This window comes from Urocampus carinirostris, chromosome 3 (assembly GCF_059441175.1).
Source record: "Urocampus carinirostris isolate Australia breed hairy pipefish chromosome 3, RoL_Ucar_1.0, whole genome shotgun sequence".
NCBI classification, from domain to species: Eukaryota; Metazoa; Chordata; class Actinopteri; order Syngnathiformes; family Syngnathidae; genus Urocampus; species Urocampus carinirostris.
The window spans coordinates 24,819,010-24,832,190 of NC_142351.1; the positions used below are offsets into that span (position 1 = coordinate 24,819,010).

At 41.2% G+C, this 13,181-nt stretch overlaps 1 protein-coding gene across 5 annotated transcripts in view; it reads left to right on the forward strand.

Moving 5' to 3' along the window:
• The window catches only part of camta1a (calmodulin binding transcription activator 1a), a 517,270-nt gene that overhangs the window by 463,509 nt on the left and 40,580 nt on the right, over nucleotides 1-13,181 (forward strand). For 4 of the 5 annotated variants that reach the window (XM_088331228.1, XM_088331227.1, XM_088331229.1 and 1 more), the window contains exons 8-9: nucleotides 8,184-8,324; nucleotides 9,843-12,106. In XM_088331228.1, the coding sequence (XP_088187354.1) occupies nucleotides 8,184-8,324; nucleotides 9,843-12,106 (2,405 nt within the window). The remainder of the gene's footprint in view (nucleotides 1-8,183; nucleotides 8,325-9,842; nucleotides 12,107-13,181) is intronic. The other variant, XM_088331230.1, reaches the window with a different exon arrangement.

A 13,181-nucleotide genomic window follows, 5' to 3' on the forward strand; every position in this document is an offset into this window, starting at 1 on the left:
TTCATTTATAAGCTATAGAATATAAGAGTGTTTTAAGCCAAGATTTAAACAGTTCCACTTATAGCGCTGGGTCCCGGGACAGATGACCGAGCTTTCTTCACAACATCCTGGAATTCTCTCCATGATGGCTCCTTGGTGTTGAGCTTCTTTTCCTAGGTTTCACTCCTTCCAACTATTGGATGGACGTCTAAGGCTTGACCCTGTAGGGTGTCGCTGTGACTTTCTCTCAGCTGTATTTCCTTCTCTCCCTGCAAGCTTTTTTCCAATTGCAAAATGTTTGGCTCATTTTAAAAATTATTAATTGTAATCATATGTATTCCAATGTTTTCAAATGATAAATAAAGATTTATTGCTTATTTATTTGTACTGTATTTTCTGCACTATAAGGCGTACTTCCCCAAAAATAGCCTTTTCTCATATATTTTTCATACATAAGGCGCACTGGACTATAAGGTGCTACAGTAGGAACGTCAATAAAACAGCCAGATAAGTCAGTCAAACTTGATCAAACCCTTAATGTTGTGACTGAGACTGTTGAGAAGCAAATAATTGTCTCAGAGACATAAAAATACGGTGTCGGTAAGATGTTACCAGTTACTGATATACGTGAGACCACTCATAATTGAAAAGCATAAACTCTTGGGGTTCAAGATATGCTCATCATTAAAAGTATACTCATCACAGAAACATCACGGTCAGTCTAAAACAGGATACCCAAAAAATAAAAGCCGGGGTAGCTTACCGAAGACATCGTCTGGCAGCCATCATTTTCTATGATAATCGGCAACCGTGGTCCCCATCAGTGTATTATATTTACGTACTCCAAAACACGCAATAATGCCAACAAATTTAAAAAATCCGCCGAAAAGCATCTCTGCATCAATGGACGTTGCTTGTTGCTAGCTCTCTGTTTAGCACCATACAATTATTTTCTTTAGGCCATAGATCCACCTCACTTGATTCACATTTTCTTCCGCCAATTGCAGGCTTTCTTTTGCCCCGCTAAGCCTATACGACCCTGTAAATGCTAAAAAGGACCCGCCTCTTTTACCTCCGAATAACTTAAGCCAATAGTGAACGATTCAAATGATGATTGACACATTGGTTAGGAAATGGAACGCCGGTATATACTGTATATATATATATATATATATACTGTATATATATATCCCTGCATGCACCGCACACTACTTTTACAGGAAAATCAAGTAGGCGGTTGCTTACTGTAGTTCCGAGACCTTTTACGACTCAATATCAATCTATATATAAGGCGCATTGTATTATAAGGCGCATGGTCAGATTTTGAAAACAATGAAGCCTTTTAGGTGTGCCTTATAGTGCAGAAAATACGGTACTTGTTTTTCAAGTAAAATATGAAAATTCCTTCTTAAATGATCAAAAGTGTATGCGTTTTTTCATTATAAGAATTTTCTACCAAGATTAGAAAAATAATACTAGACATGTTTGCTTATTGTAAGTACAATTTGTTTTAAATAACAAAAAGAAAAGAAAAAAAAAGATTAAAGCTAAAGTAACATGAAAAAATATACAATTTCTGTCATTGGGTTTAAACTGAAAGTATAAATGAGTGCACCTATTAACGATACGGTGAAGCAAATGGGCTATTTGAATCAAAGTTGATGCATTTTGAAATTCAGGGTTAACACCAAAATGAGCAAATAGTGTTTCCCTCTTTCGGGATAATGAGATTTGTTTCACGTTCCTGGGAGGATTTTATTTTTCTTATTAGGTTCTTGCCAAAACCAATGCTATTCCTAACTATGTGTCAAACCTGGAATCTGCTGCAATCTGCTTTGGAACTAAATGTATGTCTCTTTCTGTTCATGTACTCTTAGTTTTACATTTTGCCACAATTTCCCCAGAGCAGTTTAAAGTATTGCATAATAATTGTCCTCTCATGCCTCTTCAATTCATGTCAAGTCAAGTCAAGTCGAGTCATTTTTATTTGTATAGCCCTTAATCACAAAGAGTCTCATAGGGCTGCACAGGTTATTGCACAGACTATTATTTCAGAATATTATTACACCATTCCCTGATCTGAAACCAACATGAGGACAAGGAAAAACTCAAAAACCTCAACATGAGGAAATTAAAGAAACCTTGGAAAGGAACCACACATGTAGTAATCCCCCTTTCAGGATGACCAGGCTGCAATGGATGTGGGAATTTGTATTTTGACAACGTTAGTATACACAATTTCAGAATGAGTTGAGTTTGTCCTGGCCCAACATTTTCCATTGCATGTGTGTGACCTCGTCCACCCTCACACCCTTGGGCGTTTCCAGTCATGAGAGTGAGGAGAAACCCAAAATGATAAGCGTCATTACTCAGTCACGCTACAGTTGTATATGGCAGCCAGCTTGATTCACTCCTCTGGTCTCATGCCATAAACAGGCAGCTCCTGCTCTCTCCGCAGCAATGCCCCGAGCCTGCTGACAGATAGCGCATGAGCAGCTTTAACAAATAGTCAGACAGACTGACGGAAGGCCCTTCTCAGGGCTAGAGAGAGAGATCCGGTCAGGATCAAAACAAGGTGAGATGAGCCTTGTTGCTAGCACATAGTGACATGAGCAACCGCTTGGTATATGTGCAGACTTGTCGCCTTAGGTGGGCCTATCATTGCCCACTAAGACACTTGGGAACCTCGAAATTAATACGAGGTTGTTATGATTTAAATCTTGCTTTGGAGTATTCGTATCTAAAAGCACTCTTGCACAAATTATGCAGTTTGAACCAGTTAAAAGCATTGGTCTCACATTGGCACCAGCGTGATGTTGAGTTGCCCCCAGTGTGGGTGGACGGCTAAGACAGAATTGGGACTAGGCCCTATCTTAGATATTAAAGATTTCAATGTCATGCTTAAAAAAAACTGTATATTCAATATGCTTAAAAAAAACTGTATATTCAATGATTCCTGCATCCAGTAAATAGATAAACAAGAATATGCAGTCTCCTGGTTCTTTTTTCTAGTACAGTGAGCATTTTAACATAAAAGAACTGGGCTAAGGTTTACAATAGCCTTGTTTTTTGTCTTTGCGATATATTTTTTTCATAATAGTTTTTATTTTTATGAGAGATCATTTGGATTGAAAGTAGACTTACCTGCAATAACCATTCAGTTTTTTTATTTATTATTATATTAGTGAATCTGCAAAAACAGTTTTTTTATGTGTGTTTGTGTAATGTGTTGTGCCCAGCATGTCTGCGAAAACTGTATATATACCATATTTTCCGGACTACAAAACGCAGTTTTTTCATAGTTTCGACGGGGATTCGACTTACACTCCAGGTGCCACTTACATTTGAAATCATTAACACATTATTATATCATTGAGTTTTACATTTTTATCTCTGCTATATAATTTCACATGTTATTTTCACACTAAACCACAAGCGGGGGCTCTACGTTTGTGTTCATCATTTCAACCTTGCTCTGTTGAGAGAGGGGTCTTTTTTTGGCACAATACTGGTAATTCATAAAAACAAGACCTGAAGAAAAATGGTACTGAAAATAAAATAATATTCTCCAGATTACGAAATGCAAATAGTGAAATATGCAGTCAAAAACGGTAATCCAGCTGCACAAAGAAAGTTTGGAGTTACCTAGAAGTGGAAGTGATGATGAGTCTGACGTAAGCGACCAAGGAGCGGAAGAAAGAACCGGCGCATCGTCTACCTACCGAGTTGGGGGAGTTGTTTACTGGTAAAAATGACACCAAAAACAAAGATTTCATTGGATTTAGTGATTTGTATTGAAACTGATAGTTTGGTAAGCATGTTCTTTATGCTAGGGTTATCTAAAAAAAACTCTTAATACACCGTCACTGACATTACTAGGCATGTCAATCATGTAACGTTAATATACTGTACACTTATTTATCCAATATTTCTCTATTTTGTTTACATTTTTAAATTGCCCTTCAGGATGACATGTATGTTTTTGTTGTTGAATTTAGTCAATAAATTTCCCCAAAAAATGCAACCTATACTCCAGGTGCGACTTATAGTCTGGAAAATAACGTAATGCTCCTATGTGTAGTCAATAATGAACACAGTCACTGATGAGGTCTGATCACCGATTTTATAAATAATAACAAACATTAATATACATTCAAAACGGGCTGCTGTCGGTCACAACCTACGCCCGTTCGTGCCACCCACAGACTGAATAACAGACTCCCGCATCTGTCAACTCCCCCCGATCACATCATGTCTCTCTTAAATGGTCCATACGCAAAAATAAACAAAAGTAACGGACATTAAAGTACAGTTTGTACAACATGTATGTGTACATGGAAATATGCTCATACAGTAGATAGATGGAAAGATTTTTAGATGTTGTATTTGTATATAATTTGGGGGTATAAATCAACTTCAGCATCTTGGATATAACGCTTTGTTCTATACTGTGTTAAGATCTGGGCGATTATGTGCTACCTAACAATCTTTTATCAATGCACTTAGATTTGATGAATAATACAAATGTCAAAAGTATATACAGTACATCCGGAAAGTATTCACAGCGCTTCACTTTTTCCACATTTTGTTTTGTTACAGCCTCATTCCAAATTATATTAATTTAATCTCTTATCTCAAAATTTTACACAAAATACTCCATTATGACAATGTGAAAAAGTTTTTTTTTTTCACTTTTTTTGAATTTATTAAAAATAGAAAACTAAGAAATCACAATCACATAAGTATTCACAGCCTTTGCTTAATGCTTGGTTGATCCACCTTTGGCAGCAAATACAGCCTCAAGTCTTTTTGAATATGATCCCACAAGTTTAGCACACCTATCTTTAGGCAGTTTTGCCCATTCTTCTTTGCAATAAGTCTCAAGCTCAATCAGGTTGGATGGGAGACATTTGTGCACAGCCATTTTCAGATCTCTCCAGAGATGTTCGATCGGATTCAAGTCTGGACTCTGGCTGGGCCACTCCAGGACATTCACGGAGTGGTTCTGAAGCCAATCTTTTGAGATCTTGGCTGTGTGCTTTGGGTCGTTGTCCTGCTGAAAAATGAACCTTCGCCCCAGCCTGAGATCAAAAGCGCTATATTGCTGCATTCATTTTTCCTTCTAACCTGACTAGTCTGCCAGTTCCTGCTGCTGATAAACATCCCCACAGTATGATGCTGCCACCACCATGCTTCACTGGATTGCTGCAGAGATGTTTGTCCTTCTGGAAGGCTCTCCTCTCTCCACAGAGGAAGGCGGGAGCTCTGACATCGGGTTCTTGGTCACCTCCCTGACTAAGGCCCTTCTTCCCCGATAGCTCAGTTTAGAAGGCCGGCCAGCTCTAGGAAGAGTCCTGGTGGTTCCAAATGTCTTCCATTTACGAATAATGGAGGCCACTGTGCTCATTGGGACCTTCAAAGCAGCAGAAATTTTTCTGTATCCTACCTCAGATGTGTGCCTCAAGAAAATCCTGTCTCGCTGGTCTACAGACAGTTCTTTTGACTTCATGCTTGGTGTTTGTACTCTGACATGCACACTCAACTGAGGGACCTTATATAGACAGGTGTATGCCTTTCCAAATCATGTCCAATCAACTGAATTTACTGCAGGTGGACTCCAATTAAGCTGTAGAAAGATCTCAAGGATGATCAGTGGAAAAAAGATGCACCTGTGCTCAATTTTGAGCTTCATGGCAAAGGCTGTGAATACTTATGTAAATGTGATTACTTAGTTTTCTATTTTTAATAAATTCAAAAAAAGTAAAAAAAAACGTTTTCACGTTGTCATAATGGAGTATTTTGTGTAGAATTTTGAGATAAGAGCTTAAATACAATTTGGAATGAGGCTGTAACATAACAAAATGTGGAAAAAGTGAAGCGCTGTGAATACTTTTCGGATGCACTGTATTAGCTTATTATGGTATATTATGTGATTTGAGTGTTTTTCCCCCGTTATTCTCCATGTCTTCTGTGTAAATGGTTAATGTTCTGCATTTATATAGTGCTTTTCAAGTCAATGAAGACCTCCCAAAGCGCTTTACAATGTGCTTCAAACTTACCCATTTACACACACTCATACACCAATAGGGAGTCAGCCATGCAAGGCGCCTACCTGCTTATTGGGGGCATTAGGGATTCAGTGTCTTGCACAAGGACACTTCGACATATAACACGGAGGAGCCGAAAATCGAACCTGCGACCTCTTGATCCCAAAATGAGCACTCTACCTCCTGAGCTAATGCCGCCCTTGGCCAATTTATCAGGACCAAGATAAACTAAGCCTTTTTTTTGTTTGTTTACATTTATCTTTGCAATTATCTTATCACTTTGCTGTGTCTTGATTTAACTGCAACTTTGCTCCTATATTCAAAACATTTTAGAAAACAATTTCATAATAGTACATAATACATGTTGTCGACATCATTTGAACTTGTTTCAGTAAATACCAGTCAAACAAACACAAAAAAACAATAAACTCACAAACTCACAAACTTCGGGATCTAAAAATGGTTTTGTTTGACTTTCTGTTTTTTCCTCACATTTGCATCGGATACGCAATGTATTCTGTATCGTCGCTCAAACCAGTATGTCCACCCTATCCGCCCTATTGGATGCGGCTATTACAGTTGCCATAAAGCCAGCAAATCATTTAATAATATTGAGTTGGAATGACAATGTGCAATTAAAGGCAACAATGTCTTACAATGATTATCCAGTCGCACTTTCAACATGTTTAAATTGCATCTACAGTATTTACCTGTAATACTATGCAGCAGTAGCAAAGTAAGTACTGATTCTATGGTTTTTCTTATCATTAGGGCTTTGTATGCACTTAGTGTGGTCCTCTTTAGCTTCGGGGCTCTGGTGATGACTGTGTGTTATCTGCACTTTTTGTCAGGGCCACGTGATGCTCACTACCAGATCTACCATGTTGTCAGGTCGGTGAATTGATTGGCTCGTGTTTACTGTCGATCATATTGTTGCTCTTCAGATTCAAACTTCGATCCCGGGCCATTTTATTTACAGTTAAAATATCACGGATATTCAGGACATCATAGGTCATGAATCAAAATAATCAGATTTATTGTATTTGCCACTAAAAAGGTGGTTGAAGCATTTATGAAAGGTCAATGTGCACTGCCACCATTATTTTCTGTCTTTTTCTTTTTTTTGCTTTTTCAAAAATTTAAAATGTCTTACAATACTTTCAACATTTATTATTTTGGTGTTCTCATTGGCATTTGAACAAGGATGTTTAGACTTTATGTGACCACTATATACTTGTGTATAGCTGCTGCTGGTTATTATGTATGAATATATTTTTAAATTGGTCAATGAAATGCTTTAAGTAACCACCGTGAGATGTGGAAAGCATTATATACAGTAAAATAATGTTCCTTTTTTATACACAATTTGGCATCATAGGTTGAAAGATAAATGTAAAGCATTGAAAAGTTTGAAATATTTGCTTTATCATCAAGATCATATTTGCCCTAATTCATACCATTGTTATCAGCTCAGCAAAAAGGGATGCAGCATGCTCAAGTTGTGTGCATACTACTCTGCTCCAAAAATATGATCTTTTTTTCCTATTCTGTCTATCTACGCCCACTAAAACACCTATCCATCTGAGACGACATTTAGTCTGCTTGGCAGACAAAGCAAAGTATGATTAGATTGTTTTGATGTCTGACTGAGCTCACTTGGAGCAAGCATTGTTTTGTGGTGCATCATCTTGGTGTTGTTTCATTCCAGAAACTTTCCCTTGTCAAAGTGGAGAATTGGGTCAGGGTAACAGCAGCGGGTGGAAGGAAATGGGCTTGCTGTCACTTTCATCAGCTCTCACTGAGAGTACAAAATAGCATGTGTGAAAAGAAAAGAAGAGGTGGAGGGAACAACCTAGAAACTGTGATGGGAGACGAAATGTTGTTCAGGATAGGGGAATCGCAGGGGGAGAAGACACCAAATTGTTCTTTGTTGTTGTCAGAGTATGCTGGAAACTGTGACTGAGGGTGAGACACTTTGCTTCTAGATTATGGACCAGTCAGAGGGTTGTCTGTTGGCCTTCAGGCAAAGCCAGAACCGCTGAGAGGCTTGTTGGTCTGACCAGCATTAGTATTGTCAGGTGTCAGGTTGGGAGGCAGCGGGCTGATAGCGTGGCTGGTGGTCTGACATCTGTGTCTCCTCCTCCTCTCTCCCGGCAGTTCATGGCATCAAGTGGACTTGCAGCAACGGGAACAGCAGCTCTGGCTTCTCTGTGGAGCAGCTAGTGCAGCAGATACTGGACAGCCACCAAACTAAGCCACCTCCCCGGACTCACAACTGTCTCTGCACAGGCACGCCGGGTAAGGGCTTTAGCGAAGGGGGCCAAATTAGAAAACGGTATTTAGTTTGTGAATTCTAGAAGTGAGGGAGTGGTTGTTGTTTTAGATTTGTTGAAAAATGTTTTTGCTGAGGGATATTATGCATCTAAACAAGGATCTGTATTGTTTACAAGGGATTTTAGTCACAGAAGAGTACTCCTTTGAGCCAGGTCCATGAGGGCAGGGTCCTGTTGTTTTTTGACATTTGCGTCATTCACGACACCTAAATATTTGGATTTATTTGAATAGTCCCTAATCATATTGTCTCAGAGGGCTCACATCCCCCAAAATATGGTAGTTACAACATTTCCTGATCTCAAACCTATCGGCAGGCAATAAAGAACTAAAAAAAAACAGCATAGGAAAAAAATTAGAAACCTTGAAAGGGGACTGCCCAGGATGCAGTCCCCCTTTTGGAACAATGTCGCGTGGCCACCGAGAGACAAAACATAGTCAACATTGACAATAGAAATAAGTAGTAACTGATATTGTACAATAGTCCAAAAACAAGACCGCAACAGCAAAGTTCCCCATCTCAACCAGCTGGTCGATGCAGAAGAATCCAGGTGATGACATGCATCAGATCCTGGTGCTGGTCCACTGCTTTAGAAGAAATGCAATGTACAGCATCCGGGCTCGTACTACCTCACTCAGCCACCAGCCACAAAACAAATACATGTTGAAATTAGATTACCACACACCAAAAAAGCGAGACACACATCATGCAAAAAAACAAAGAAAAAAGTTGATACAATTTTTATTAACCTTTTAACTGGCTTCTTTGTTTAGTGGTTTACAGCAGTATTTTCTGCCTTGCGTTTCTTGAAAAACTGATCCAATGATGTCAGGTTTTGCCGGCTTTGACAATCCGTTGGTAATGCCCAAAGCAGACTTCATCATAATGAGTGATAACCTGACCTGTCAAAGCTTTTTCTGGGTGATTCCTTACCACAAATTTCAAGACTTCATGGAATTTTGCCAAAATGTCTTTAATTTGGGCTGTTGGAATGATGGCTGAATCCTCCTCCTTGTTGTCTCTGAACTCCTCTTGCACGGCGGTGTGTGTTTCTTTATATTTCTATTATCTTTTGCTTTGTTTCAATGGCCAGAAATTCTCTTCCTTTTCTTTTTTCCTTGTCCACTTTCGAGGAATTAATTGTAAAGGATACCTCTTCAATAGCAGTACCATACAATAGAAGAATTGCAGAGCGGGATGCATAGAGCATGAGGGAATATCACTGTATATATGTGACACAATATCAAACATTGGACATTATTTGTCATTGTACACAATATGCTCCTTGCTAATGCTTTGTACTATCAAAGTCTGCAAAAAAAAAACCATTGCAAACCTTCTTTAAGGAGAATGATATAAATGGTACTGTAATTCCTCCAATGAGAACCCAGATGGCACATTAAAGTTAAATCATTTTTTCTTATCTATATTTCCAATGAAACTGCAACAATGAAAGTCCTGTCTTTGTTTGCTGTTTACCTCAGGTGCTGGCAGCAGTGTGCACCACAAATGCAACAGTGCCAAACATCGAATAATTTCCCCCAAAGTGGACCCCCGCACTGGAACCTACAGCAGCACCCACTCTGAAGTGCAAAACAATGACGTGTCTGAGGGCAAAACCGAGCACAGCGGCCATGGTGGCCCCAAAAGTTCAGGGGTTGGAGCCGGAGGAGGTGCGGTCAGCGCCAGGGAGAAACGGAATGGGAAAGTCCACAAGCCGGTCTTGCTTCATCAGAACAGCACAGAAGTGTCATCCACCAACCAGGTGGAGGTGCCGGACACCACTCAGAACTCACCCGTGTCCATTAGCAGCGGTCTCAACAGTGACCCAGACATGGCCGACAGCCCTGTGGTGACGGGAATCGGTCATGTGGCTTCTGTCATGTCCGGCCTTTCCCAGGGGGTCTTCATGTCAGAAGTGCCCGGGGACCCAGTCTACAGCATGTCTCCCACTGGCGGGCCCAACACCCATCTGATGGGTGCTGATGCCACCTCCCAAGGTCTGGTGCTCCCCGATCGTCACAAGTTCGCTTTTACTGGTGGGGCCGTGGTGGAACCTGGAAATACGAGCAACAGCCTCTCAATGTTGTCCACGGCTGGGGTTTCGGAGGAACTTGTTCTCTCAAGCAGTCTTGATTCCGGAAGCATCAAGATCCCCGAGACCAATATGAACTTCGACCCTGACTGCTTCCTAAACAACCCTAAACAAGGTCAGACCTATGGAGGAAGCGCCATGAAGACTGAAGGAAATTGTGCCTCCTCCTGCAGTCTCAGCGGTGGCACCAACGGCGCTTTACAGAGCCCACCCCCAATGGCAGACAACGGATACAGCTTCAATTTGGCTTTGGTGAAGAACATCAAGACTGAAGACACATCCTTTGAGCAGCAACTGGCAAAGGATAGCGGCTATCAGGTCGGAGCAGGAGTGGACTGTGGGAGCAGTGTGTCGTTGCCACCCGGTGCCACTTCAAGTCAGACGAGCCTCACGTTGACCCCGGCAGCGTCCCTACTTCCTTCTGGGGGCGGTTTAAGTCCGAGCACAACCCTAGAGCAAATGGATTTCAGCGCTATCGATGCCAAGCAGGACTACGCCCCCAGTGCTTCCTCAGTGAGCTACTGTCAAGCTATGTCTAGTCCTCACATGCCCCACCAGAACCCTTCACCTAGTTTTTTCTTTCAGGATGCGTGCCAATCTGGCCAGGCTCCGCAAGGAAGGGTGAACCAAAAAAACCACATGATGGAACACAACACTCACGAATCTGGAGCTTACATGGGGCTGCACATTGTGAAGACGGAATCTCCTGGTAGTAATGGCCACCTCCACAACCACCAGCAGACCCAACATCGGTCCAACTGTAATGGAGGCTCTCCAACAGAGAGCAACAGCCAGACTGGATCCTTGCAGTTGTTACAGTATCAGGGAACCTACCCTGGACTTGGCAATGAAAACAAGGAGGTGGTTGGACTGGAACAGACTGGCAGTGTCAGCTCTGGGCAGGCTAGACCATCTGAGAATGGAGCGGAAAATCTACACAAACCTGGAGATCAGATGCAAAACTGCGTGGTCGGTAATGGAGAAGTTCCTACTGAGCACTATCTTCATGCATCAGATGGAGGAGGAGGAGGCGGAAATGGAAGTGCGGGTGAAAACATGGCAATTCACAATGGAAATGGAGATGGCAGCAATCGTGCTGCCCAACAACAGCAGCTGCAACCACTCCTTCAGGGAGCGAGCATGGTCCAGGGACTCTACAATGCAGTTGCCACCCACCAGAGCTTGGCGGGAGGCACTGGTAATGGCGCAGGGACGGGCATGGAGATCAGCCTCGATCACTTTGACATCTCTTTCGGGAACCAGTTTTCAGACCTCATTAACGACTTCATCTCAGTGGATGGCAGTGGTGCGGCCATGTCTGCCGGTGGAGCCCTCTACGCTCACCAGCTTGTCGCTTCGCACAGTTCCGACAGTCAGAATGCAGCCGCCGGGGGCCCACAACAGGGCCAGGAGGACAGCAGGGGATCCAGCTACAACCCATCAGAGCTTTGCCTTCAGCCGTGCTGCAGCCCACAGTCACTAAGTGGGGCAGCGGGTGCAGGAGCAAACTCTGGGGAGGCCGCGTCACTGTCGTACATGAACGTGGCTGACGTGGTCTCTGCGGCTGTGGCCCATGGAGCTTTGGGTATGCTCCAGGCCACTGGGCGGCTCTTCATGGTCACTGACTACTCTCCTGAGTGGTCCTATCCTGAGGTGAGTGGGTGCAAGATAGTGTTAATAAGGTTATTAAAGACTCATAATATTTTTTTTGTTTTGTCTTGTTTTTTTTGTTTGCTATTGCAATGACAAAAGTGCCAGTTTTTCTTTTGGGAACATCAAACCGACTTCAGAAATAGAGAAAGTGACATACCTTTCGAACTCAGCCAATTGCCTCCCTTCTTAAATCTTGCCATATCCTTGTTGAACAATAATAAACCTTTAAAACAAAAAGCAGCACCTATTTTCTTACAGCAATACAGACTATGTAGAATTAAAACAAATATAATTTGTGGAAGCAAATTAGTTTTTTCCCCTTTTGCAGTAAATTTAGTGTCACCTATTGTAAAAATCAAATCGTGTACAAAATTGTAATACGGCATACACAATTTGAAATGAACTGCTATCTTCTATGTACTTTATCCTAATTATATTTTGGGTGGATAAATGGTACGTCTTTGATTATCTTAATACCGAAAATAATGCTATGTAAAGGCACCATTTAAACTATTTTGCAGTCAATTTTTCATCAGCAGCGTGAACCAAATAAATAATCATAATAAAAAAGTTTAAAAGACGCCAGATAATATTTTGCATACTAATTTTTCTAAGAATATTGATTTTTTTTTTTAATTTAATCTAACTTTATCCTTTGTATTAGTCTATTGTGCAGTTTCCCTAGTATAGTGGTTAGCACATTCACCTTACGTGTGAAAGGTTCTAGACCAGGTGGAAACATATGTTGGCATGGGGAGGGATCGACGCCACCAGCCTGTACTTGCCCAGGACACACCACAGGAAATATTGTTCAGGGATCCAACCAACCAATAAAAAACACTAACAGGAATGCCCAACCTAACATTATGATTACTGAACGCAAGATGGCAGTGAAAACTCGCATAAAGATTTCAGAGCCACTGCTTCCTGAACATGCAATTTTAGAAATGCTCCTCTGGATGGCAGCATACAATACCAAAACACGTTAATTTTTTTTAAAGTTCCAGAAAAGAGGCTGGTCACGTTGTTAAGTCAAAAACCAGGGACTGATCAGTGTTTACAAACCCCCTGTTTT